This window comes from Notamacropus eugenii, chromosome 3, assembly GCF_028372415.1.
Source record: "Notamacropus eugenii isolate mMacEug1 chromosome 3, mMacEug1.pri_v2, whole genome shotgun sequence".
Lineage (NCBI taxonomy): Eukaryota > Metazoa > Chordata > Mammalia > Diprotodontia > Macropodidae > Notamacropus > Notamacropus eugenii.
In genome coordinates this window covers 275,269,571-275,296,502 of record NC_092874.1, presented here as the reverse complement: position 1 = coordinate 275,296,502, position 26,932 = coordinate 275,269,571, and the positions used below count along the sequence as shown (strand labels likewise).

The following is a 26,932-nucleotide window of genomic DNA, read 5'->3' as shown; positions in this document are numbered from 1 at the left end:
TAATCGTGATGAGTTCACTGATACTGTATATGTATGTGATATTGATGCATGTGTAGCTTTTGGAGACTTCTATATTTCTTTTCCTTAGGACCACTAATATTAGGAGCAAATTCAAAAAAATTAAGCTTATATGCCACATATAATCTGTATTTTAAATATAATTTTACATTGAATATTTGAGGAAAGTATTGAGAGGATGAGAAAATTCTGGTTCTTTATTGTCCCACTTCAAAAAAAGTGCACCAGTTATGGGTACTATTAATATATTTTAAGTTTGAAATACTGTGTACCAAATTAAACCCATCTATTAGAAAACCAGTAAGAATGTAAGAATGAGAAACAAGGAATTAATTACAGATGTTTTAGATTTCACCTTTTTTATTTTAGAAGACAGTGATTATACAGATTTTTTTTCTTCTAGTTTATAAAAATGCTTTTTTGGACATATTCGTATATAAGGCATATCGTGGTTTGGCAACATTTGACTGAATATTTCAATGAATGGTAGGTTTAATGGGTGCTTTTGTCAGTGCTGGTTTCCACCTTTCATCCATCATATTGTTATGTTTCATTTTTTTGCTTTCTCATGGAGATGTTTCAATGTGAGGTAAAGCTCTCCTGTAACAGTAATGCTCTTTATGTTATATCTTCCCAAAGCATTGTAATTTTCTTTCACAGTAATTTCAGAATCTCAGACATGTAACTGTTTTCTTTGTTAATCAAACAGTAGTTTAGTTGGTAATTTCAATAAATGATCACTTACTGACAGTGGTAGCTTATACAGTATTAAACAATAGGTTATTATGTTACACAGTTGGCAGTGTTATCTTTCATTATTGTGGTTTTCTTTTTGTAATAAATGTTTACACATAATGCTGTGGCTAAGGAAGCCAAATACTGTGTTTTGTGGGTTTGATACTCTCAGGAGGGAATAAGGGAATGTAATGTTTTTATCCCTTTGAAGGGAATTAATTCAATTACTCAACTAACTCATCTTGGCAGGTTAGCCATTCTATATTCCTGAATGCTAATGGTAAGTAGAAATTTAGTTCTCTTTTTCCTTTCTGTAGTGTAACTATGAACTTATCAAAATGTCTGTACACAGCGGACAAAGAAGCAAAGGATGCCTAGTGTTTACACTGGAGAAAAGTGTGATTTGGTTTAGAGGTGTGCCCCCACTGCAGACTTCTCTTCTGTTTTTATATTATTTCGTCCTTGCTCTGCCATGCTTTTCCTGTGTGGCAGATGATTTAATCTCCCTGGGCTTGGTTTTCTTACTTGCATGGTGCTAGACCATCAGATTATTTCTAAATTTACTTTTTCAGGGTATAAGTAGATAACATAAAATATATGGGAATATTTTTTCTCCCTGTAAATTTTGTTCCTCTTTGTCAATTAGTAAGATGAACCGTTAGCTTTATTTACTTGGTTTACTACATTTATTGGTATTGGAATATTGAATTGGAAATGCAGATTCAATTAATCCTATATTTGTTTTGTATATTAATATAGCACCTACAAATGTGGTAATTTACACTACTGTTTGATGAGATCACTCATGTGCATTGACAGGTGTGTCATTTAGCTGCAACATGGACTAAAAGGTGAAGTGGGAGAATCACATCTAATATCTGCTTATTATCAATATATTTTAATGTGTTAGAGGAATATGAAATTTTTTACTGAGTAGTGGAGATATTTTCTACAAGAATTTGGAACTAAGCCACCAACGTTGGTAACCATTTTAGGACTATATGATAGTTTGAGAAAAAGGTTATGGAGATACTCAGATGGGTAAAATGAAGGGTCAGTTTAGAAACATGCATCATTCTCAAAAATGCACATATTGTGGACATTTTCAACTTTTTTATATATTCTGTCTTTCAACCATAATTTTCATTGTAGTGAACATCAGTTACTAAAGTATGCATCCTTTTTATTGTAATGTCCTATACAAGGTACTTAAGTCAGATGGTTTTTTAAAAACATATTTCAGAACTTTTTTTTATTTGCGTGAGTATTCTGCTTCAGAGTCATTACTGTAGGACTCTGGACGCTTACTTTAGTGATTTGGACATTGCTCAGCTGACTTACAAGTTCTCCTTCAGAACGACTTCAAGATCAAGTTTATGAGCCGCAGAAGCAAGCCGCTATTACTTTATATTGTTGTTCAGTCATTTTTCAGTTATTTGCAACTCTTCTTGACCCTGTTTGAGGTTTTCTTGGTAAAGATACTGGAGTGGTTTACCATGTCCTTCTCCAGCTCAATTGACAGGAATCTGAGGCAGACAGAGTTAAGTGACTTGCTCAGGATCCCACAGCCAGTAAGTGTCTGGGGACAGATTTGAACTTAGGAAGAGGGTGCTCTCTCCCTGTACCATTTAGCTGCCCCTAGCTGTTGCTCTCCAGGCGTGCCTTAATTTTGGCCCTACATGGTATTACTAAATTCTCTCTTCTTACCTTCTTCACTGGGTTTGGCCTGCTATTTCCAAGAATCAGATCTACCCTCAAAGAATTATTTACCACTTTTGAAGATATTTAATTACTTAAAATGTGCCAAAAGAGAAGTTTAAGAAATGTTTTTGAGTAGGATAAGAGTGTTTACAGAGTCGTGGAATCTTACCATTGGAAGGTTCCTCAGAAGTTGCCTGCTCCAAGATGAGCCAGACCCCTCTTTACGACATGTTTATCAAGTATTCATTCATCCTTTGCTAAAGACTTGTAATGAGGGGAATCCACTGCTTCCTGAGGCCTTCTGTCTTTAGGGTAGCTCTAATTTCGCAGAAGTTTTTCCTAATGCCAGTAAGTCTTAGATAGATGATTTTTATCTGTATGAAAACTCCCCACCCTGATGCAAATTGTGATCCACCTTTAACCTAGCAGATAAGTTGTGCGGTTGTCTGAAGCTCAGAAAGCTTGAGTGATATAAGTGCCCGTGATCCTCGTAGCAAACCTAAACCTGCCTCTGTAACTTCCATGCCACTTCTGGGCATGCTGACTGGAACCAAGCAGAATGAGTCTTAACGCTCCCTAAATAGAAGAACTCTTCTAGTACTTGAAATCAACTTTCTTGTCTCCATCACTAAGTCTTCTTTTCCCTAATCTTCACACCTCTACTTCTTTCAGTTGATTCTCCTATGGTGTGATTTTAAGACCCTTCCCCATCATACCCAACCTCTGGACGCTGTCCCATTTCTTCTTTTTTTAAAAAAAATAATTGATTTAGTTTTCAGCATTCACTTCCATAAGATTTTGAGTTTCAAATTTTTTCCCTCACCTTTTCCTCCCCTCTCCCCAAGATGATGTGCAGTCTGATATAGGCTTTACTTATACTTTCATATTTAACATATTTTCACATTAGTCATGATCTAAAGAAGAATTAGAACTAATGGGAGTAAACCATGAGAAAGAGGAAGCAAAACAAAATAACAAAAGAAAAGGAGAGCAAATAGTATGCTTTCCTCTGCATTCAGACTCAAAGTTATTTCTCTGAATGTGGGTGACATTTTCCATCTTGAGTCTTTTGTAATTGTCTTAGATCCTTGCATTGCTGAGAAGAGCTGAGTCTATCGTAAAGTCAGTCATCGCACAATGTAGTTTTTATGGTGTACATTGTTCTCCTGGTTCTGCTCCTTTCACTTGGCATCAGTTCATATAAGTCCTTTCAGGCCCCTCTGAAGTCCTCCTGTTCATCGTTTCTTATAGCACAATAGTATTCCATTACATTCATATACCACAACTTGTTCAGCCATTCCCCAGTTGATGGGTATCCCCTTAATTTCCAATTCTTTGCCACCACAAAAGGAGCTGCTGTAAATATTTTTGTGCATGTGGGTCCTTTCCCCATTTTTATGATCTCTTTAGGATATAGAACTAAAGGTGGTATGGCTGGGTCAAAAGGTATGGACAGTTGTATAGCCCTTTGGGCAAGTTACAAATTGCTCTTCAGAATAGTTAGATCAGTGAACAAAATGCCAGCAATGCATTAGTGTTCCAGTTTTCCCACATGTCCAGCATTTATCTTTTTCCTGTTTTGTCATGTTAGCCACATTGATAGGTATGATGTGATACCTCAGAGTTGTTTTTATTTGCATTTCTCTAATCAATAGTGATTTAGAGCCTTTTTTTATATGACTATAGATAGCTCTGATTTCTTCTTCTGAAAACTGCCTGTTCATATCCTTTGACCATTTATCAGTTAGGGAATGCTTTGTATTCTTATAAATTTGATTCAGTTATCTATATATTTTAGAAATGAGGCCTTTATCAGAGACACTGGTTGTAAAAATTCTTTCCCAATTTTGTTTCCCTCCTAATCTTGGTTGCATTGGTTTTGTTTGTGCAAAAACTTTTCAATTTAATGTAATCAAAATTACCCATTTTGCATTTTATAATATTCTCTATCTCTTGCTTTGTCATAAATTCTTCCGTCTCATTTCTTCTTATTCTTAAAATGTGGTACCCAGGACTGAAGACAATCAACCAAATGTAGTATGATTAGTGCAGATTCCAGGGGAATGATCACTTTCGTTCTGGAGGTTCTATCGGGCTTACTGAGGCCCAGAATCACTTTTTTTTGGCTACCCTATGACACAAGTGGCTTATATGGAGGTGGCAAACTACTGAAACCTGTGATTTCTTGCTTGATTATCGTTTTGAAATTTGATCCAGGACCCTAGCCTATCAAGAAATTCTTGAATACTGTATCTGCCATCTAACATGCTAGCTATCCTTGGTTTTGGGATGTATACATACACATACGTGTGTGTATATATGTGTGTGTATGTATGTGTATTTCACTGTGCAAACATATTGAAGACCAAAATTAATGGAAATTGAAGCACAATATCTTTCACTCTGCTGGTTTAACCTCTGGGACCCTCTCTTAGCCTTCACAGTTAGTACTCTGGTGAAGAGGTTTATCATGCTATATTACACATATTTTAAACATATATTTAAATATATGAATAGTATTTGTTTTATGAATTGGGCAAAAAGTACATGTTGATGCAATTTGAGTCCTTTTAATTTCAGAAGGATTCAGAGTAAAAGTTGAAAGCAAATGAGTTGATACTACATTTGATGGCCTATCAAATAGTTAAAGCAGTTGCTGTTTTTAGATAATTTTTGCAATACAGATGTGTAGGAAGTTTTATTATATTGGAACAAACTCTACAATGCTGATTTCTGTGTGTAATTTATTCCCATCTCATTTTGCTGACCTTTTTGTCTGCTTAGGTCACAATAAGCCAATTAAGAAGTGAACTTGCTAAAGGCCCCCAGGAAGTTGCCGTGTATGTACAAGAGCTGCAGAAACTACAAAGTTCAGTTAATGAATTAACTCAAAAAAATCAGGTGAGAATTCTTTTTTTGTTTGTTTGGTGGCAAATGATTTTATGTAGCTTATGATTTTAAGCATTTGAGTTAACTTACATATTTGGTATATATGATGATTGTGGAAACTTTTAACAGTTTTTACTTCCTATCAGTATTTTTAGTATGATAGAACATGGAACAATGTTTAGAATTTTAACTCTATTGTCACTGTTAGCACTTTTCAGGACTTTGGGTTGTTCTCACAGAACCTCAGTTTCAAACTTCTTGCATTTGAAAAAAAAAACAGTTCAGTGACTTGTATTATCTGTTGCATTGGTACAAATCTGGGAAAAGTCAAGAAGGAGAATCAAGTCAACAGGGGAAAAAAAGATAGTAGATCAAACTGATTGTGGAAAACTTAAGTTTTGCATTGGCCGTTTTGAATCTGATGCTAGGGCTCTAATGTATTTATTGACAGTAGTGAGTAAACTAGAGGTTTTAACCTGAGTGTCTCCTTCTTAACTTACTGTGTGTTCATTTTTGGCCTTACAACAACAGCAAGATGTTTCCTTTCCCCATGCCCAACCCACTCCCCAAAACAAAAAATATTATACTGTGACATTGAGAGCATTTGTATAAAGTAATATAATATCTATAGAAAGGACACTATAATTCACTTATGTTAAAAGTAATTATTTTGTAATAATCCTTACGTTATTTGCATGACAATTCAAAAAAATCTAAAATACATTTTAAATATTTCAAACTTTTGTGTATTATTATGCAAATGATAAACCTTTGTCTTTAAGATAAACTTTTTGTTGTTAAGGACATCCTTGTTTGGCCCTCTTTTTATTATTAATCGGGACCTAAATCAAGGAGACTAAAGGTATTTTCCCCAGTCATGGAGAAATCTAGCTCATAGTCCAAGTTGAAGGATTATCTGTAGGTGGTGACATCTTCCAGGTATACTTTCTGTTGTTGCTGACTGAATCTACACCCTGGAACACTCGTACATTACCAAGTCTCCCATGTGAGATCCATAATTATCTCTTTGTATAGAAAAAGAACAGGTGGATAAGGAATATCATGTTGATTAGACTATGCTGGCAGCTTATAGAGTTTGTCCACCAATATTTGCATCATGGGTAGATGCTGTAACTTCAGAGTGAGTTAGGCCCAACAGGAGAAAGAAGGTAGTCTGGATTGCCTTGGAGAAACTGAAACATTCTTTAATTACCTCAGCCTTTTAATTAAAGATCTATCTTTCTAATGTACTGGTATTCTACTTTTCCTGTTGAGATGTTGCATTGATGCTAAGAATGCTATACTCTTCAAAGAATTAAAAATAAGCATCTTCTTAAAAAATTATTTATTTTTAGTTTTCAATATTCATTTCCACCAGATTTTGAGTTCCAAATTTTTTCCCCATCTCTCCCCTCCCCCCACCCCAAGATGGTATGCATTCTGATCACTCCTTGCCCCAATCTGCCCTCCCTTTTATCATTCCCCTCCTCTTGTCTCCTTCCCCTTTACTTTCTTGAAGGGCAAGATAGATTTCTATACCCCATTGCCTATATATCTTATTTCCCAGTTGCCTGTAAAAATAATTGTTTAACATTTATTTTTAAAACGATGAGTTTCAAGGTCTCCCCCTTCTTCCCTCCTCACCCCCCCTTGTTGAGAAAGCATGCGATTCAGTATAGGTTATGCGTGTATAGTTATGCAAAACACTTCCACGACAGTCGTGTTGTGAAAGACTGTAGTTCCCTCCATCCTGTCCTGCCCCCCAATTATCCTATTTTCTCATTTGACCCTGTCCCTTTTCAGAAGTGTTTGCTTCTAACTACTCCCTTCCCTAATCTGCCCTCCCTTCTATCATCCTTCCCCTTATCCCCTTCCCCCCTACTTTTCTGTAGGGTAAGATACCCAACTGAGTGAGCATGTTATTCCCTCCTTAAGTCAAATCAGATGAGAGTAAGGTTCACTCATTCCTTCTCACCTCCCTCTCTTCTGCTCCATTGTGAAACCATTTTCTTGCCTCTTTTATGTGAGATAATTTACCCCATTCTGTCTCTCCCTTTCTCCTAATATATTCCTCCCTCATCCCTTAATTTTATTTTTTAGATATCATCTCTTCATATTCAGCTCACCCTGTGCCATCTGTCTGCCTGTCTGTCTGTCTGTCTGTCTGTCTGTCTGTCTGTCTATCTATCTATCTATCTATCTATCTGTCTATCTATCTATCTATCTATCTGTCTCCTCCATCTGCCCTGATGCTAAGAAAGGTCTCATGAGTTACAAATATCATCTTTCCTTGTAGGAATGTAAATAGTTCAACTTTAATAAGTCTCTTATGATTTCTCTTTCCAAGAAATGCTTTTCATGCATCTCTTGATTCTTATATTTGAAAGTCAAATTTTCTGTTCAGCTCTGGTCTTTTCATGAAGAATGCTTGAAAGTTCTCCATTTCATTGAATGTCCATTTTTTCCCCTGAAGGATTATACTTAGTTTTGCTGGGGAGGTGATTCTTGGTTTTAGTTCTAGTTCCTCTGACTTCCAGAATATCATATTCCAAACTCTTTGATCTCTTAATGTAGAAGCTGCTAGATCTTATGTTATCCTGTTTGTTTTTCCATAATATTCGAATTGTTTCTTTCTGACTGCTTGTAATATTTTCTCCTTGACTTGGGAACCTTGGAATTTGGCTACAGTATTCCTAGGAGTTTTCCTTTTAGGATCTCTTTCTAGAGGTGACTGGTGAATTCTTTCAACTTCTATTTTACCCCATGGTTCTAGAATGTCAGGGGAGTTTTCCTTGATAATTTCTTGAAAGATGATGTCTAGGTTCTTTTTTTGATCAAGGCTTTCAGGTAGTCCAATAGTTTTAAAATTATCTCTCCTGAATCTGTTTTCCAGGTCAGTGATTTTTCCAGTGAGATATTTCACATTGTCTTCTGTTTTTTCATTCTTTTGTTTCTTTTTTATAATTTCTTGATTTCTCATGAAGTCGTTAGCTTCCAGGAATTATTTTCTTCAGTGAGCTTTTGCACTTCCTTTTCCATTTGGCCAATTTTGCTTTGTAAGGCATTCTTCTCATTGGCTTTTTGGACTTCTTTTGCCATTTGGGTTAGTCTGTTTTTTAAGGCGTTATTTTCTTCTGTATTTTTGGGAGGTCTCTGCCCAGGACTATAGACCCTTCCTGTTGACTTTTCAGGTTGTCTTCGGCTGGGCGTTTGGTTCACTTTGTCATTTTGTGGATTCTGTAGCTCTAGAATTTGTTTAGTCATTTTTTACAGGTCTTTGGAGGGCTTTGGGGAAGAGCTCAGGGAAGTCCCTGCTTTTACTCCACCTTCTTGGCTCTGCCAAAAATAAGTATCATTAAGAAGTCAATGGAAAACACATGACTAATTGACTTTACAAACCCAGAATCTTGAAGGAAACTTAGAGTAAAAGATGTCAAAGAAAGGCATGACCAAAAAATAAGTAAATGGACTGGTCACTTGATAAGAGGAAGGGATAACAATGGACAGCCCTTGTACTTCCCTGGTATCCTTTTGATATAGAGAGAAAGTGAGAGAAGATCCCCAGTATGTTGGATGGACATTTCTTTGGTAGGCTTTTGGGAGAGCATGAGTAAATGATATGGTCTAGCGCCAGACAGGCAAGAAGGAATTGATTGTATTCTGCATCTCTTCACATGGGTAAGACCAGAGATCCATTCAGTATATTTAAAGTAAAATATCTTTCAAATCAAAGATGTGAATAATCCATAATGCATGTTATTAGAACTGAACATTTTGCCATTCCCGTAATAGTGAACTAAAAACAACACAGAATTTTTTTTATTTATTAATTTATTGAAAGAAAATTTAAGGTACTTTACTTTATATGTCATAGAAATAGGGGCTGCACATATGATTTCACAGGAAAGGGTAACTCTCAGGTGAGGAAGTTTCTCTACCAGGTTAGCACTTTCTCTGCAACTTCTAGTCATAGAAAGTTGTCTAGAACACTCAGTTCAAGCCAGGTGTTCTTGGCTTCAAGGGCCAGCTCTCTATCCACTTTGTCATACTGCCTTCCTATTATGAGTCATAAAAATATTAAAATTTTGATACTATGAATTTTTATGAAATCAAGTAGCTGATTTATTTTAGAATAAAAAAGCCATAGTTATTGCCAGTGCTTTTAAATAAGTGCACTTCTGACTGAAATGTTAGTAAAAATCCTATCCTACCTCCAAATATGAGTCATGTACCTTCCTTAAAAATGATCAAAAGATAAGAAACTATTTTCAGCATTTCTTGGTTAGCTTTTCATATTGAGACCTAGATGTTGTGCTTTAATAGTTATCAGATTTACTCATTCCTCTTGATTCTTACAGGCATAATTCTAATCTAAGCTCCTGCTTCCTTGCACCTGGTTTACAAAAATGGTTTTCCTGCCAATTTCTCCGCTTTTATCTCTTTCCCACTCTATTCTGCCTTGTCTAGAACATCAAAAGTAATCTTGTTCTAATCTCTTTAATCATATCATTGTGGAGCCTTGTAATCATTTTCATTTGCTTCTGGAATCATATCAAAATGCTTATTAAGGTCTGTAAGAGTCTTTACCAGTTTTTATGCTCACTACTTTTACATTCCTTTAGACCTTGGCTCATGCTGTTAGGTAAAACAGAACGATTGACCATCTGGATGACATATTTGAGAAGGGGCTCTGGAAATTTGTATTTGATCTGGCCTTATTTCCCTGAGCTTCTAGTTGTCTCTGGGCTTTCAGTTGTGCTGGTTCTTCCTGGATTTTGGATTCCATAAACATTTATTAAGCACAGAACTGGCTATCTGCTAGGTGCTGAGGACATGATGAAAGGCCCTGCCCTCAAGGTGCTCAGATGAGACTACAGGAAATAACTAGGTACAGACAGCCTCTGTCCAGGATAAATTGAAGATAATCAGCAGACTGAAGGCATTAGCATTAAGGGAGAATGGGATTTTAGCTGGGACTGGAAGGAAGTCAGGGCAGCCAGGAAGCGGCATTGCAGATATGGGGACAACCTTTGTCTGAATGGAATGAACAGGTTTAACAGACCATATAGGTAGTTTTTGCTCTCACCTAGAATCTCGCCATAGCTAGATTGGTTGTTTTTTGGTGGGGGCACATTTTACAAATAAATCTCTGGTTTCTTTCCTTTATAGTGTCATAGAATTTAAAGCTAGAAGACACTTGAAAGATCATTTATAGTCCAAGATTTTTGTTTTACAGTTAAGAAACCTGAATTCTTTTTCTTTTCTTTCTGGTTGATACCAGCTTTTATCTGGAGTCCTTCTGCATTTCACAGTCAAGTTACTGTAATTATTAGAATTAGAATCCTAGTTTCTTCTTGTAGTTTATCTAAAGTGTTAATGTAAAGGAAGCCTACGTGCTGTAACTTGAACAGTATGATGCCAGTGGTCTCATCCATTGTATTGGATCTGAACTTTGTTTCTAGTAGAATATAAGAGACTTGAAGACAGGCCCCGTTTTTGTTCTAGTCTTTGTGTTTGCAGCACCATCGTGGCCTTTGACAAAGGCATGTCACCCTTCTGGTCATCAGTTTCTTCCTTTGTAAACTCATAGTTGAGCTCGATAGATGTCTTTCTGACTTTCGCTAGATCTGTGGACATTTCTTTCATTCATTGCAGCATAATACTCTGTATCCATTTGCCCACAATTCAGACATTCTCAACCACTGGACACATTCTCCTTTTATCTTCGTTATCATACATAATATTGCTATGAATGCACTTTCCTCTGTAAAGTGTTTTCCTAGAATTCCGTCATTAACTTACTATTATTACTAACTTAATATTAAGACTTACAGACATTCTTTAAAAGTTTCAAACATACTTATTCCAAAAGGGGAAAAGAAAGTTCTGTCGCATCTTTTGCCAAAAATTTACCATCTTTTAGGCCTTAAGTGGTTCAAGAAGAGAAATTAAATTTTTAAAAAATTGCCCACAGCATCCTTTTACTTTTCTTCTTTCCCTTTTTCTCAAAGTCTCTTTAAGATTTGCTTTTTTCCCTAAAAATCAAGCTTTTTCAAGGGTTCTTAACCTTTTTTTGTGTTGTGTCCTGGATCCTTTTGACAGTCTGATGAAAATCAAAACAGTGTACAGATTGACAACAATGTAAATAAAGGCATTTATTTCTTTTTGGTAAATTTTTATATATTTTTTTCCAATTACATATAAAATAATTTTTAACATTATTTTTTAAAATTTTTGAGTTCCACATTCTCTCCCCTCTTCCTTCTCCTACCTCCTCCTTAATATGGCAAGCAGTTTGGTATAGATTGTACATGTAAACGTCATGCAAAACATTTCTGTATTAGTCATGTTGTGAAATAAAACAGACACCCCTCCCACCCAAAAAAACACTGCAAGAAAAATAAAATGTAAAAACAATATGTTTTGATATGTATTCAGATTCCATCAGGTCTTTCTCTGGAGGTAGCTAGAATTTTTCTTAAGTTCTTCATAATTAAAGACAACATTTAAAAGAAAGAAAATTCAATTCAATGAGCATGGACCTCTCTTTTCAGAATAGTACTTTTAAATTTCTAATATAAAATACATAAGGTAACAAAATAAACGAAATTCTACTGAAATTCACTTATCAAAAATAAAAAGTTTACGGCCTGTACTTTAAGAACAGACTCTGGTTTATAGGATCAAAAATCTAGACCTGGAAAAAGATGCCAGGGACCAGATAGACTGTGGAGGCTTAGAGACTTGCCCAAGGTGACTGACAGACACACACAGGTAGTTCTCAGAAGTGGGATTTGCACTTGGGCTTCTCTGATTCCAGAGATAATGCCTGTCCCTCTAGTCTCTTTCTTCTTGGTAGTTTTCCATATTGCCCATAATACTGTATCTGCCACACAGGTACTTAGTAGATGTTGAATGATTATGACAGGTATCAGTTGTGAGTATATCTGTTAGGAAATAGTAATACTGAGTAAAAATGAAAGAAATTTTTATGTTTGGAAATTCACAACCTGAAATAACTTGGAGCCATTATAGTTTAAAAAAACCAAAAAGGATAATGAATGCGCAGTATGAACAGTATTGTAAAAGGTCACATTAAGTAGGTGTTCAGTATTTGCTAACTGAATAAAAGTTCTGTACTTCTTGCTAATATCTATATTATAATAATACAGTGGCTATTTTGAAGGTGAGGCTTTTCAGTTCACCTTAGGTATCATCTCATTCTCATATTCATTTGCCTGACATAGTATAATGTCTGTAAGGGTGGTAAAATGGGAATTTCTCTTAAGTAATCTTTTAATTCCAATAAAACCTTTATTCTATTGTTATTTCTACCTTTGTACTCTTTGAGGGGTTTCATGGACACTTTTTCACTTACTTAAAAGCAAAATAGGCAAAAATGTTTAAGAAATTTCATAATCAATATTAATCAAATTTATATTCTGCATCATTTGCTTTTGAATTATCTTATTGTTAAATTTAATTCAATGGAGTTAGTATACTTTCTAAAGTTTTTTTGTTAGCTTGAACTAACAATTCTCTTATTCTGAAGAAAATTTTCTTGGCTGTGCTATATATATAATGTGCCTTTAGAAAATGTGTGGCTCAGTAGAAACTGTATAACTATAATTATAATTATGTTATAGGAAATGATAACATTGGTTTGTTTTTGCGTAAGAGCATCTAGTTTTAAATTGTGATTTTTGCTAATATGAATAGTTTGAACCTTAGCTTCCTTGAAAAAACGGTCTTAAATTCATTCATAGGGATTATTAAAATTAATATATATAGTCCAGTTTTATGGCTATTACTTAGACACCCATGCAAACAAACAAAAACCCCTCACTTCTCTAACATCTTTTCCCTAAGAGTCAGCTTGGAATATTGAAGAATCCGTAGACCTATGCTAGGAATGAAGAGATCTGGGATTCTTTTTAGTTCTGACCCCACTAGCCATGGGACCTTACCATTTTACTGGCCATTTGACCCTGGTCAAGTGTTTATGAGCCATACTTTACTCATCTGTTAGGTAAAGAAAATGATAATATATGCTGGTTTGTGTATAAGTCTGAATTAAAGATGATTAACAGTGAGATATTTGGGAATGTCTTTTTGTACAGCTTTTGCCACATACATAGGTATTCAGATTTACAGGAATGGGTACCTTACTCCAATTAGGTCTAGAGATCCTAAACACCCATAATTAGTATAATTTACCTTTGAAAAACCATTGTATGGGCAGAGAAAGGAAGAAAAACAAACTGGAAGAAATGAGAGCATTAATTGAGAAGAATTTTGTGGATCAGAGTGAGTTTTCTCATAGAGTAAGAGGTGGCAGGAGGCCAAGTATGATGAGATCTGACTATGCTGGAAGCCTTTTGTCATACTGGCATTGTTAAAACAAATGAACATCGTAGTTACAGCAAGGCAGTGTTGTATTTCTAGTGTGTATTTCAGCAGCTATGGATGTGAATCTAAATAATGATTCCTCAGCATTTATGTACAGGTATACCTTGGAAATATTGTGGTTTTGGTTCCCAACTACCATGATGAAGTGAATATTGTGATAAAGCAAGTTACATGAATTTGTGTATTCTCAGTGCATATAAAAGTTATCCTTATGTTATGCTGTAGTCTGTATATGCTATTATGCTATAATATAATATGCTGTTACATATATATAGTTATATATAGTATAATATGCTACCTATTTCGACATTCCTTCCTCATTAAGGTTAACATTTCTAGCTTTTGATATAAAATGAGAGATATGTGACACTTCCTTTTGCTTGAGCACTTTACAAACCACTGTCGGGTTATTGAAATTGGCCTGATTTTGATATTGTTTGGCTCAGAGAGTAGGGAGGTCCAAGAAGAGGGAGAGAGATGGGGGAGTGATGGTTAGTGAGGCAGTGAGAACACGCACATTCTAGATTTTCACCATTCTTATGGTTCATGGTGCCCCCAGAACAATTCCAAAAGTAACATCAAAGATCGTGGATTACAGATCACCATAACAGATATAATGATAATGAAAAATTTTGAAATAATGTAAGAATTGCCAAAATATGACAGAGATATGATGTGAGCACATGCTTTTGGGAAAATGGTGCTGTCAGACTTGCTCAATGCAGGGCTGCCACAGAACTTCAATTTGTAAAAAGCATAATATCTGTGAAGTGCAGTAAAGCGAGGTTTGCCTGCGTACTGAAAATTTGAATTAATGGAAAGAGCTTGTCCTTAAAATAACAGCAAAGAAATTTCGTTCGTTTTTATTCTCAGTAATATTGACTTCTAAGAGACACAAACACATGCTGTTAGTATCAGCTGTCCATTTTAATGTAGGCAGAGTATGGTATTTTGTATACAGCTGGTACTTGGTAAATGAATAAATTAGAACAGAGAAAATACTGCAACTCATTATAACAAGGCAGAAGTGCCTCTAATTTGGATAATAAGGCAAAATGCTTTTTAAGTAAAAAAGAATAGCTTGCTATTACACTGACTTATTATTAAACCGTACCCAGAGGGATAGTCATTGCTGACTGAATCATCAACTTAAGTCATATTTTTTAAATATATCCTATCCACGTTACATAGTATATATAAACGGCGTATAAAGTCTTTCCACTCAGAGTCCTTGAGAGAAACTGTAAGTTTTAAAAAATGGAGTTTATAGTATAATAATAGTTAATATTTATGTAGCATTTACTGTGTACAAGGGACTGTGCTAAGTGCTTTACAAACATTACCTCCTTAGATCCTTACAACAACCTTGGAAGGGAGGCGGCGTTTTACAGATGAGGAAAACTGAGGCCGAGAGAAGTCAAGTGACTTGACCAAGGGTCCCTGAATTCACTGGATCTGAATAAATTCTTATGTTTCCAAAATGATTAAATGTATAAAATTGTCAGGGAACTTTTTTTTCATGGCATGACTTAGTGTAGTCTGTTATCAGCTTCCTTACTTTGTGCAGTGCTGCTGTAGCCTCCATTCCATCTGATCCATTTAGCTTCTTGAATTATCTTTATTTGACACTATTATTTTGGAGTACTCTGTATAGGAACGTGTTCCCTAATCTATGAAATTCAGAATCTTCACCACCTAGGGAGCTTAGCTTTGTACCTTGCTCTTTCATCTCTCCAGCTGGCCTCTGTTACTGCCAGACTTACCTGTGTTTACATGTCACACACCCATCACTTAGCTGCAGTTGTTGCCTTTTTTGCACTTACCATTTTCTAACCTATATGTTGTCTTCATGCTTGTCAGCAAATGATTAGAATTTTGTCTCCTGTCCTTTTGCTTTCATCCCACAGGTATAGGGGGTTCTTAATCTTTTTTGTGTTATGGACTTCTTTTGGCAGTTTAAAGCTCATGGATTCCTCCCTCCTTTCTCAGAATAATTGAAATAAATGCTTAACTTTGTTTAGAAATCTTTGGGAATGTAGTGAAAATAAAGATAAAATTTTCCTCCATTTTTTGTTAACAGACCCTTACAGGGTCCATGCATACCATGGTTAAGAATGCTTGATTTTGTTAGTTTTGTTTTTCCTCACTTGTCCTTTACTTAGGTGTACAATAAAATGTTTATTAGTTATAGCCAGCCCAGTGAATGCTAGGTTAGTATGCTAGTCATGTCCATTCAGAAATTTATTCTTAAATTTAAGCATACATGTCGTTCAGTCATTTCACTTGTATCCAGCTGTTCATGACCCCATGTGGGGTTTTCTTGGCAAAGATTCTGGAGTGGTTTGGCATTTCTTGCTCCAGCTCTCTTTACAGATGACCAAACTGAGGCAAATGGGGTGAAGTGACTTGCCCAGGACCACACAGTTAGTAAATATCTGAGGTTAGATTTGAACCAGGTCTTCCTTACTCCAGACCTGGCATTCTGTTTGACCTGCCTAGCTGCCCTGAGCACACATGACATGGATTCAAATGAGTTTGCATACAACTGCAAAACGTCAACAAATAGAGAGTCTTGAAATCAATGTTGCCAGTAGTCTGAGAAAAAGTTATGGATTTCATATTTTGTTTGGAACTTGGTGGTCAACCTCGTGACTAAAGAAACTGGGTGGCACAGTGGATATCGAGTGCTAGGTCTGGAGTTAGGAAGACCTGAGAAAAATCTGACCTCAGAACACTTGAAATTTACTAGCTGTGTGAACCTGGCAAGTCACTTTACCCTGATAACCTCATCAAAAAAAAAACAACAACAAAAAACCCCTCAACCCACCAAAAAGCAAAAAGAAGCTGGTTGCTTGGTCAGCCAACTTTTTAGAATATAATATGTCCCACTTTAAAATCTGAGTGGGTATTAAAAACATGACTGTAAGCTCTTGTAATTAGAAGAGGAAAAGGATTGAATTAGAGAAGCTAGGTTCTTTTAAGATTACAGTATTTAAATTAAGCATATGAAAAATTTAAAAGTAGATTCTTTCTAATCTAGAATTGTGTATAAATCTAAGATGAAGAAATTAGAAGTCACTTAATATAATCCTTATTTTCCAAATAACTTCTGCTTGTAAAAGGGTTAGCATCTCAATCATTTGAGTGGTTTTTGGGTTTTTGCATGTATTGGGCCAGCCAGTCCAAAAACAAGAGGCCTTTAATTTTATACATTTTAATTCACACAAAGAAAGATTTGAGGTTTAAGGATATTCATTGAGGGATCTTGATCACAATCCAGGGGTCGGTTATGGCCAGGGACAATAGCTGCTGGTCCTAGGGCCTTCTGGTCCTTGGGCATCAGGAGAGAAAGTTGGTGGTCTAGCACAGAGGTTTCTGCTTTGCCTTGGCAGGTTGCCAAGAGCTTCATTCATTTCTCTGATTCTTCTAAGACAGCTCACACTGATGAGGTCAGACTTGGGCAACCCATCCAAACAGAACTGGTGAGGGCTGTAGTATAGGGAGGGGTAAAGTCTCAAACATTCTGATTGTTCTCCCATCTCTGATGTCATAGATAGGCAGGTTCCAGACAAGGATTGGTTAGTTAGTCTTGGTTGACAAAAACACCCTAGGGTTGAAAATTTTTAGCATGGAAGATTCTACATATGAAGAGTTTCAAAATGCAGCAGCAGGGTGGAAATTCCACTCAGGAGGAAAGGATTTGTCTAAAGCACAAGCAGCTTGTCTCACAGAGGCCTTATGGGTCTCAAAGAGGCCCAAAAAATCCAGAGGTTTATTCAAACTACCACAGGTAGATGTTAATCTCAGCATAAATGTTAGAAGAATATTAGCTTGTCCTTTGCTAATGGGCTTTTATGTCATTGAGCAGCTTCATCCTACACTGAAAAACTGTTCCCTGTAGGTTCAGAGTTGCACAGTGAGAAAGAACCATCTTGTAGAGCCACTAATAAAAGAAGACTTTAAAAACTGGTGAATGCTAAGCCTGGGCTAGTTTTTGCTTCACTGTGAAATCTATTACTGACTTGCTTTTAAATTTAGTAAATTTATTAATAGAAGTTTCTTGTAAAGTTGTTATGATTTACTTAATATGAAATATTCATTGATTTTTCAGAATTTGACAGAGAAGTTATTGAAGAAAGAACAAGATTACACTCAATTAGAGGAGAAACAAAATGAAGAGTACGTTTGTAAAAAGAATATTCAAGCAAACCTCCATCAAAAAGAACTTGATTGTCAGCAGCTTCAATCAAAATTATCTTCATCTGAAGCTTCCCTGCAGAGGTTACAGGGAGAGCTTGTGGAGAAGGGGGAGGCGAGCCAAAAACTCAAGGAGGAATTGTCGGAAGTTGAGAGCAAGTATCAGCATCTCAAGGTGGAATTCAAACAACTCCAGCAGCAGAGAGAGGAGAAAGAACAGCATGGCTTCCAGCTTCAGAGTGAGATCAATCAAGTAAGAGCCAGTTGACTCCGCATTCTTTTCTCCTTAACATGTTCACTGGAATTATAATGAGAGTGTAGAAAGTAAATATGGGCTTCTGAAATCACTGCCTCTTGCCAAATCCAGCTGCCTTTTCTCTGGCCTTAACACCATTAGCCTCTGCAACATTTGCCGCTGAACACTTCCTCAGAATTCTCTTCTCCTACAGCTTCTCCAAGACTAGGCTGCTGGGCTTCTCTCCCCTCATGCTGATTTGCCTGCTTGTGCTGATTCCTTTTCTGAGCAGGTTCCCCCATGGGTTTAGCTCTTGTTGCTTTCAGAAGAGTTCGTTACTCTGCCTCGTCTTCCACATTCCCCACCCTCACTGTTTCTCCCACCTTGACTCCATTCTTCTTTGACAATTCAGGAATAAGCTCTCTTTAACATTAGCCTCGGTGTTTCTCCTGCTTGTGTTTAGCCTGCCTGTCATCTGTGCCTGGCATGCATGTAGTGGGTGATGAATGAAGTGAATGGAATTGGCTGTGAGCAAAATGGCTATATTTGTAGATTCTCTAGCGACCTTGTAATTTTATCAGCCTCAGCACCTTTAAGAATCCGTTGTATGGTGTTATTTTTCATTTTGTCTTTTTTTTGTTAGTTTGTTTTTATATCACGTTCACTTTTTGCTATATTCCTTTTCCTTTTGCTGCCCAGTGAACCCATACTTTGTAGTAACAAAGCTTAAAAAAGGAAAAACAGTTTAGTAAACTAACCGATATGTTGACTGTGTCTGTCTAATGCAATATAGAGTTCTTTTTGTAGGGACTAGAGCCTTTTGCCTCTGTTAAAGGTTGATCAGAGAATTCTCTCAGCTCACAAGGTGGTAAACTTTGGATCTTCTCAGTTGGGGATAAATTGATTGGCTTGGGCTGTTGTGGCTGGGAGCCGCCTCTTTGTGATAGCCTGCTTTAAAAAAGCAGATTGCTTGCAATAGTTGTTGTTCTTTCAATTCTTGATCATTTTCTGGAGAGATTCTGAGGAAGCAGCAGAGCTAAGAGCAGACTCTAGGGTTATGGTCTGGTCAGGATGAGGATGTGAGGGGGAACCCTTTGCATGTACGCAGCCTTCTCCCTCACTTCCATTTCCCTTAGAGACCTGCTGATGACTGTCCCAGGGTAAGAGCCCTTTGTAAATTACATGTACTCTCACTTATATTGCTGAGAGAAGACTTATTGCTACCCCTCAACCCCACACTCCCTGAATCCCGTGTTTGACTCCCTTGGCTTCCTGGATAGAGAAAGGGGAATTTCTTGGACAGCGTTGAATTCTTGGAAAAGCCTATGATGTAATCTTTTAGAAAGATAAAGAGGATTTCCCTGGACAGTGCCAGCCTGGAAGGAAGGGGAGGAGGGGGTGGGAGGGAAGAGGATCATGCATATTGCCCCCAGCACAAAGGACTTAGCCCATTGTATGGGCTTATCGTAAAAGCTCATGTGATTAATTATTCTGAAACTTCAGGTTTGAAGAAAAGTTGGTTGCCTCAAATTCATTTTTCCTTCTGAAGGATGTTCGAACTACAGAGGAACTGAAGAGGACTCACAATAGCTCAAACTATTTTTTTTCTCAATGAGATACAAAATCCCAAACAAAGACTCATGACATTATAACCTCATCAAGTTGATTTGGGAACTCTCCTGATCAATCTCCTATACTTTTATATGATTTTATTTTACTCTTGCTACTTTATATTTCTTGAAGTTTGCATTTGCTTTATATACATCACCTCATTTGAGCCTCACAAACAGTGTTGTGAAGGGGACACTGAGATAAGGACCCCTTTTTATGGATGAGGAAATTGTTGCTCAAATAAGTGACTTTCCTAGAGTCAGACGCATAGTAAATATTGGGGAGTGGGATTTGAACTCCAAGCCTTTTTGTACCCAAGTCCAGTACTTTATTCACTACATTGTGATGCCTTCACAAAGTTCTATTCTAAATTTACTGCCTCATTATGGCATGAAAATGACCCCTAAATTCTTGAAGGCTGTGCTAGCCCAGTTAGATCTGGGAGGTTCTATCATACTAGAAAGGTTTTTAGTACAGTCTCAACAGTCTCTTTTGAGTCCTAATCTAGCCAAATACAGATGCTTATCATAAGTAAGATGCCATTTGATGATGAATTCCTTGATCATGATAACCCATGAAACAAAGGAGACTAGAGCTTCTTGTGTGGTGGTGCTAGCATTAGCAAAGGGAGTGCTGAGAAAAGTGGTATTGTCAGGGAAATCACTGGCATCTGTGTGGAAAAAGAATAGGAGTGGGACAAGATGTGAGGCAGTGTGGTTACTTAGGGAGCTGCTGTGACAGTCAAGGGGAGGAGGGGATGAGGGCTTGAACAAGAGTGGGGGCTACGTGGGAACTCGAGGAGGTATGGGAATGGAAATGACAGGATTTGGCAAGTGCTTTGATATTTGAGGTGAATGAAAGTGAATAGTCTAGAATCACCCTGAGCTTGTGAACCTGGAAGAATTGTGTGGATAATAATAGAGAAATCTGGAAGAGGGAATGAGTTGAAGTAGCATGTCCTTTGGAAGCCTTAGCCTTATTTTAATCAGCCTCCAATCTCCTTCCTCTCTGTCCTTGCTGCTGTGATCCCCAAAGTGGATACTATCCTAAAACTGCAGTCCTTCTTATTCTCAGTGAATCTCCCTACTTCACATTTTTCAGCCAACATTCCTTCTCCCTCATATTAACTCAGACAGTTTATAAGGACTGCATTCAGGATGTGATGAAACTCCTAAGACTTGCCTGATCTTTGACCTCTACCCCACAGATGGTGATGAGTGTTAGTGAGAGGACCATATAAAGAAGCCTTGCTCAAGATGAGAAAGACCAGGGCAAGGAACTGATGATCTGATGTGATGGGGGGAGGGGGGTCCTTCCCATTCTTGTCAGTAAAAGACAAGTGATTTAGAAGAGAACGCAGATATGGAGATGATCCCTGAGCACAGGACTTGGCCTTCTGGGCCATGGCTTAAAATGTAGAAATGACGGGACCTGAGCTTGGGATACTGTTCACTTAGGAGATATATTTGCCAAGTATCTTGCAAATCTAATCAAAAGGGTGTTAAGCCAATAGGAGAGGGACAGAGGAGAGATGCCAATGTCTGTCTTATTGAGCTCGAGAGCTGTGATAGGAGCTGATTTAGGAGGAAGGATAGCAGTGAAACAGTAATTTACAGGAAACCAAATTTTAAAAAGACAGCAATCAAATGCATGGTCTTAGAGATCTTTCCACATGCAGAAAATATTTTTTTCCAACCTAAAAAAAAATACTTCCTTTACCCCTTCTGTTCCATCTACTTTCTCATTTCTCTTCTCACTTTCACTAATGACTTTGAAAAGAGAGTGAGGCTGAAGACTTTGGGCAGGTACTAGAGGCCACCCTTGTGATGTCATTGGTCTTCTTAGAAAACGAAGGGCCAGCAACGGCAGTGATGGCAATGATGTAGAAGGCTTTCAAAGGTTTTTTTTTTTTAGGCTTCTCTTCTTTATACTTTCTCTCCTGGCATATCATTCCCTCCCATGGCTTCAGCTACCACGTCTGTACAGATAATTCCCAAGTCTAGATGTCTAGGCCTTTCTTCCAAAGTCTAGTTCTGTGTCTTCATCTTCCTATTATGGAAGTACATAGTATATATACTGGATGTACGGGCCTCTTTGAACTTAGCATGTCTAAACCATAGCTTATCTTTCTTTTGAATGTGCCCCTCCTTCTGACTTTACTGATTATTTCTCTATCCTCACTTTTCACCTTCTTGTCTCTCTCTGTTTGTAATCTCGGAGTTAACTTGAATTCTTCTCTTTTCCTCCCTTATTTTATTCAGTTAGTTACAAAATCAGTCAGTTTCACCGTTGCCACAGCTGTGCATCTTCCCCTCTTAGGTTACCACTGCTACCCTACTAGCACACATCCTCCTCCTCATCCACCTGGCTGGTACAATAGCCATGTCACATCCCCAATCAGGCTTTTATGTTGCTAGCATAATAATTTTTCTTCTAAATAAGTCTAGTCACAATACCTTTTAGTTCAGAGTCTTCAAAATTTCCACTTTCTTCCTAAGTAATGTTCACACATTTTTGTCACCTGGTATTCCATGCCTCCCAATCAAAGTAAATTACTTTTGTTTTGTGATTATGTCTTATACTCTTCTGCCTCCTTGCCCTTGCTAACAAAGTTCCTTATATTTCAGATGTCCTCATTCTTCATGTATTGAATTACCCTCCATCTTTAAAGTGTAGTTTAAATGCTGTCTTCTTCAGGAAGGCTTCTTTCTCCCTCATGCCTCTCCCTTCCTCCAAGTCATTAACAGCATTTCCTTCTCTTACCTCATGTAGCATGTTAATAACTGTAGAGCACAATGTAATCTCTATTAGGGTCAATGTTGCCTTATCTAAATTTTGCAGTGTCAGTTCCTCTGTGAAGCCGTCTTGGAACTCCTCAGCTCAGTGTTTTCTCCCTCCTCAAATTTTCCTGGAGAATTTTGTCTGGGTCTTTCCTTTTTCCCTGTTGCTCTGTGCCTCTCTCTATATGTTGAGCTGCATATGTAATGTTAGTAGTGGCCAGTTCACTAGGTATTCTGCTTACATTATCTCACCAGATCCTGTCAGCATGCCCTGTTAGAAAGGTGCTACAGGCTTTGTTATCTTTGTTTTACAGATGAATAAATAAACATAGAGGGAGGGTATTAGTTTAGCACAGTGCCTGGCACAAAGTTAAGTGCTTCATACATGCTTGCTTGTTGACTAACTGGCTTCCTCCCCTCCCTTCCTCTCTCCTCTTCTCCCTTTGCCTCAACTCCCCTCCTTTTTTCTACTTGGTAGGTGAGAATTATATAAGGAAACCTTTCTCATTTCTTTTTGAAATGAGTGTGCTCTAAGGCATTTGAATAGGGCATTTTAAAGAATCAAACATTTATTTTGTAATTAAAATCCATAAGGAATTTGAGAAAAGAGACATTGTATCATGTCTCATTTTTATTCTCAAAAGCACTGAGATTTAAAATATTGTTCTCTTATTAGTGGTTATTTAGCCCTTAAATCTGGTGGAATAAGTGGGAAAATTAAGTATTTTTTCTTTTAAAGTTACACAGTAAACTTTTGGAGACAGAACGGCAACTTGGTGAGGCCCATGGCAGACTTAAAGAGCAGAGACAGCTTTCGAGTGAAAAACTGATGGATAAAGAACAACAAGTAGCTGATCTACAGTTAAAGCTTTCTCGTTTGGAAGAACAGGTGGGTCAATATCTCCAGTTCCTATAGGGCACTGATCTTAACCTTATTTGTGTCATGGGCCCCCTCTCACAATAAGATTTTTAAATGTATGAAGTAAATTGCACGGCATTACAAGAGAAACTCATTATATTGAAACATAGTTATCAAAATATTGTAGAAAAGAAGAGTTCATAGACTTTAGGTTAAGATCCTCTACTACAAGAACTTTGTATTTGACCTTGATATTTTTCACTGATTTAAAAAAATATTTACTTTTAACCACATTGTTTAGTCAGATGTTTTCTTTAGTTTACAGCTGCTGTGCTTCTTAACCTTTTTTCACACTTAAAATAAATCTTTATTAAATACTATGTCTTTGTTCATTGATGTACAGTGGAATAAGCAGTATTTCTTTTGCAGTGGTGGGTATTCATTTATTTATTTGATAAATATTAGTTGAACACCTGCATAGAAAGGTTTTCTTATAACCTCAAACAGAAAGCCTGGGGTTGGAGTGAGCAGACAGACTAGATGACATTGTTTATTGGTCTAAACAGGAGATATTAATGAAATTATAAGATTAGGAAGAATGAGGCTTTACCATAGTGAAGATGTTATCTCAGATATCTTATTTCTTTATCATAGTGAGGATTTATACAGTGTAAATAAACCTGGAGATCTTATCTAAGAATTAGGATTATTTCTTTATGTTTTTAGAGGTGCAATTGGAGGATGTTGTAAAAAGATGACACGCATATTTTAGTAAAAATCTCCCCTGATGTCAGATCTGTTGAAAGCTTCATATTATCAGAAAGAGCCAAATTCTTTTGGCCACAAAAAAAATGCAATGTTTACAGCCAGTGGCCCTCTCTATTTTAAGTATCTAGACTCACAATTTTAGATATGGTACCATGTAGTCCTTCTGCTTTTAGAAACCAGATGATTAAGTTCAATTATTGTAGAAAAAAGAAAGGTATTCTGATATTTTGTCTTAATGATGCTTAGTGCTTAGCTGTCTGATGGGTGAAGAATTAACTTCAGGATACTAGTTAATAATAAACTGGTCATAAGAGTTTAGTGAGAAGTTTCTTAAAAATGTGTCTTTTTTATGGGTTGCATTCTCTGTAAAGATTTATTCATTGTGGGATTAGGATTATTGTTCACGATTTGCTTCTGTTATAGTGTTGTAATAGTCTCTAATGTTTTTTATTTTTCATAACACCTAAATTTTGTGGGATTTGAGGAAATTATCTTATGTAGTCCTTGGGTTTTCCAGTTAGCTTCCCTAGATTCTAGTGTTTTGGAGCCAAATCCTCTCCAGCCCATGGCTCATAAGCCCCCATGGATATTCTCCCAGGCAGTAGTACACATTTCAGTTGAACAAAGGTTTAAGTCAATAGCAGATGTAAATAAAGTAGTAATATAACATACCTTGCCATGAACCTTGAACTCACTGTCCATAAATACATATACATTTAGTAGGAAGAGCCTACTTTCCTAAGAATTATGCTGGAAATTTGGGGCCCAGATGCACATGCAGAGAATCCATGTGACCAGGGCACACGCTTGCCCAGAGGGGCAACTCTTGGGATTCGACTAAGCTGCTGTTCTTTCTTGTGCTGCTGTCTGCTAGACTGGGTCATCTTCATCTCTGTGCCATCTCTGTGCATGTTTATCTGCTCCAGCTACTCTCAGCGTCTACTAGAGATGCTGTGAGTATAGCATTATGAGCCTCCTGTATTAGCCCCCTGTGTAGGGCTGGAGTTATTAAGCATTTCTCTTGATATGGGAAAGGGTCCTCTCTTTCGTTCTGTCCCTTCAATAATTCAGCTGCAGACTTAAGCAGAGGTACTATCTTTAGACTGCTTTCATCAACTCAGACCTCCATCTCCTAGAGGTGCTGTGATTAGTAATTCTGTTCCCAGTAGGGAGAGCTACACCTAGGTCATTTAGCTCGGAAGCCTGCTTCAGCTCTCCTTTGGACCACTTAGCCACAGGGTCTTCATCCAGAGGCACCAAGAGCTATCACGGCCTCAGTTTTGATCCAGTCTGTCCTTTGAGCTTTTCTTAGATCTTTCTTGTCTGTTAGAGTGAACCCCTGGCTCAGTTGAATTACTGTATCTGCTAATGTCTTCCTTGGATTTCTCATTTAAACTGTTACCTGATTAATAATTTGAAATGCATTTTGTTTGTAGGTCTTATTCCCTCTGCCTGAAGTAAATCTCCCTATGGTGCTACTTCCTTAAATGAAAGGATACTCCAGAGACTCTGATAAGGAAACTTTGCTGTTCACCCCAGCAACTTCCCTCTTCTTTGTGGACAGCAATTTGTCCTGTTTTCTTACAGCAACGTCATAGCCTCTGACCTCTCTTCACTCAGTCATCTCTGAGTCTCCTTCACATCCGAGATCTGAGTTGTCAAGTCTTGTTGATCCTCCCTGTGAAATCTTTGAAGTTTCATTCATCCCTTCTTTTCCATTCACACTGCCACCAACCATTTTTTAGAACCTTATTACCTATTTCTTGAACTATTCTTAATAACCTTCTAACAGTTCTGTCTCTGGCTTTCAGCCTTTCCAGTCCATTCTTTATACTACTGTCAAAATCATCTTCTTAATGCACAGACCTGATCATGTCACTGATCAATTAAAAAAAAACTACCTAAAAGAACAAACTTTAATAATTCATCATTTTTATTGAATAAATATAAATACCTTAAAGACTTTTTGTGGTCTGGGTCCATCTTATTTCTCTCTCATTTATTTCATACCCTTCCCTTTCCTGTACTCTGTTCCGTAGTGTCTCACGTCCAGCTGCTCTGTGTCCTTTTCCAGCTGCCGCCTCAGTTCACGTCCTCCTCACTCTCACTTGGATCATTGTAACATCATTTCTCGCTGGGCTTCCTTAGCTGCCAAAGTGGTTTTCCTTAAGCACAGGCTTCACCATGGATTCCCTGCTTAGTCATCTTAATGGCTTACTTTGACTCTAAGATCAAATAGAAGCACCTAATTTTGCTTTTTATGCTTAATTCCAATGTCTCTTTACAATCTCTCTGGCCCCTCTCTTAAGATCTAGCTCAGCTGGCCTCTGTGTGCCTCACACATGACATTGTGACTCCTGTCCCTACTTTTGCACTGATCTTTCATTCCACATGCCTAGAATCCATTCTCCTTTTACTTCTGTTTCACAGAATCCTTCTCTTCCTTTCTTATGAACCATTTCCTCATATCGTAGGCACTTAGAAAATGCTTGTTAGGTGACTGGTTTCAGCCAAACTAGGCCACTCGTTAACCTTGATATCATCTTGTCCTCTTCACTTCTCTTTATTTTACATGCTGTATCATACCCCTTCCCACCACACTCAGCCCACTTGGGGTGTCTTAAATGAGGTCGGTTCATACCACATCAGCCCCTGTTGAAATTCTGCTCTTCTTACAGGTCCAGCCTAGCTACTTTCTCATTTTAATTATTCTTAGTTTCTTGGAACTAA

The 26,932-nt window shown here is 37.2% G+C and overlaps 1 protein-coding gene across 6 annotated transcripts in view; it reads left to right on the top strand.

Annotated features, from left to right (window-relative positions):
- Nucleotides 1-26,932, top strand: part of EEA1 (early endosome antigen 1) — a 132,419-nt gene that overhangs the window by 60,427 nt on the left and 45,060 nt on the right. For 5 of the 6 annotated variants that reach the window (XM_072655563.1, XM_072655562.1, XM_072655566.1 and 2 more), the window contains 3 exons: nt 5,239-5,355; nt 17,864-18,202; nt 23,315-23,464. In XM_072655563.1, coding sequence (XP_072511664.1) covers nt 5,239-5,355; nt 17,864-18,202; nt 23,315-23,464 — 606 coding nt within the window. Of the gene's footprint in view, nt 1-5,238; nt 5,356-17,051; nt 17,543-17,863; nt 18,203-23,314; nt 23,465-26,932 lie in introns of those variants that run through there. The other variant, XM_072655567.1, reaches the window with a different exon arrangement.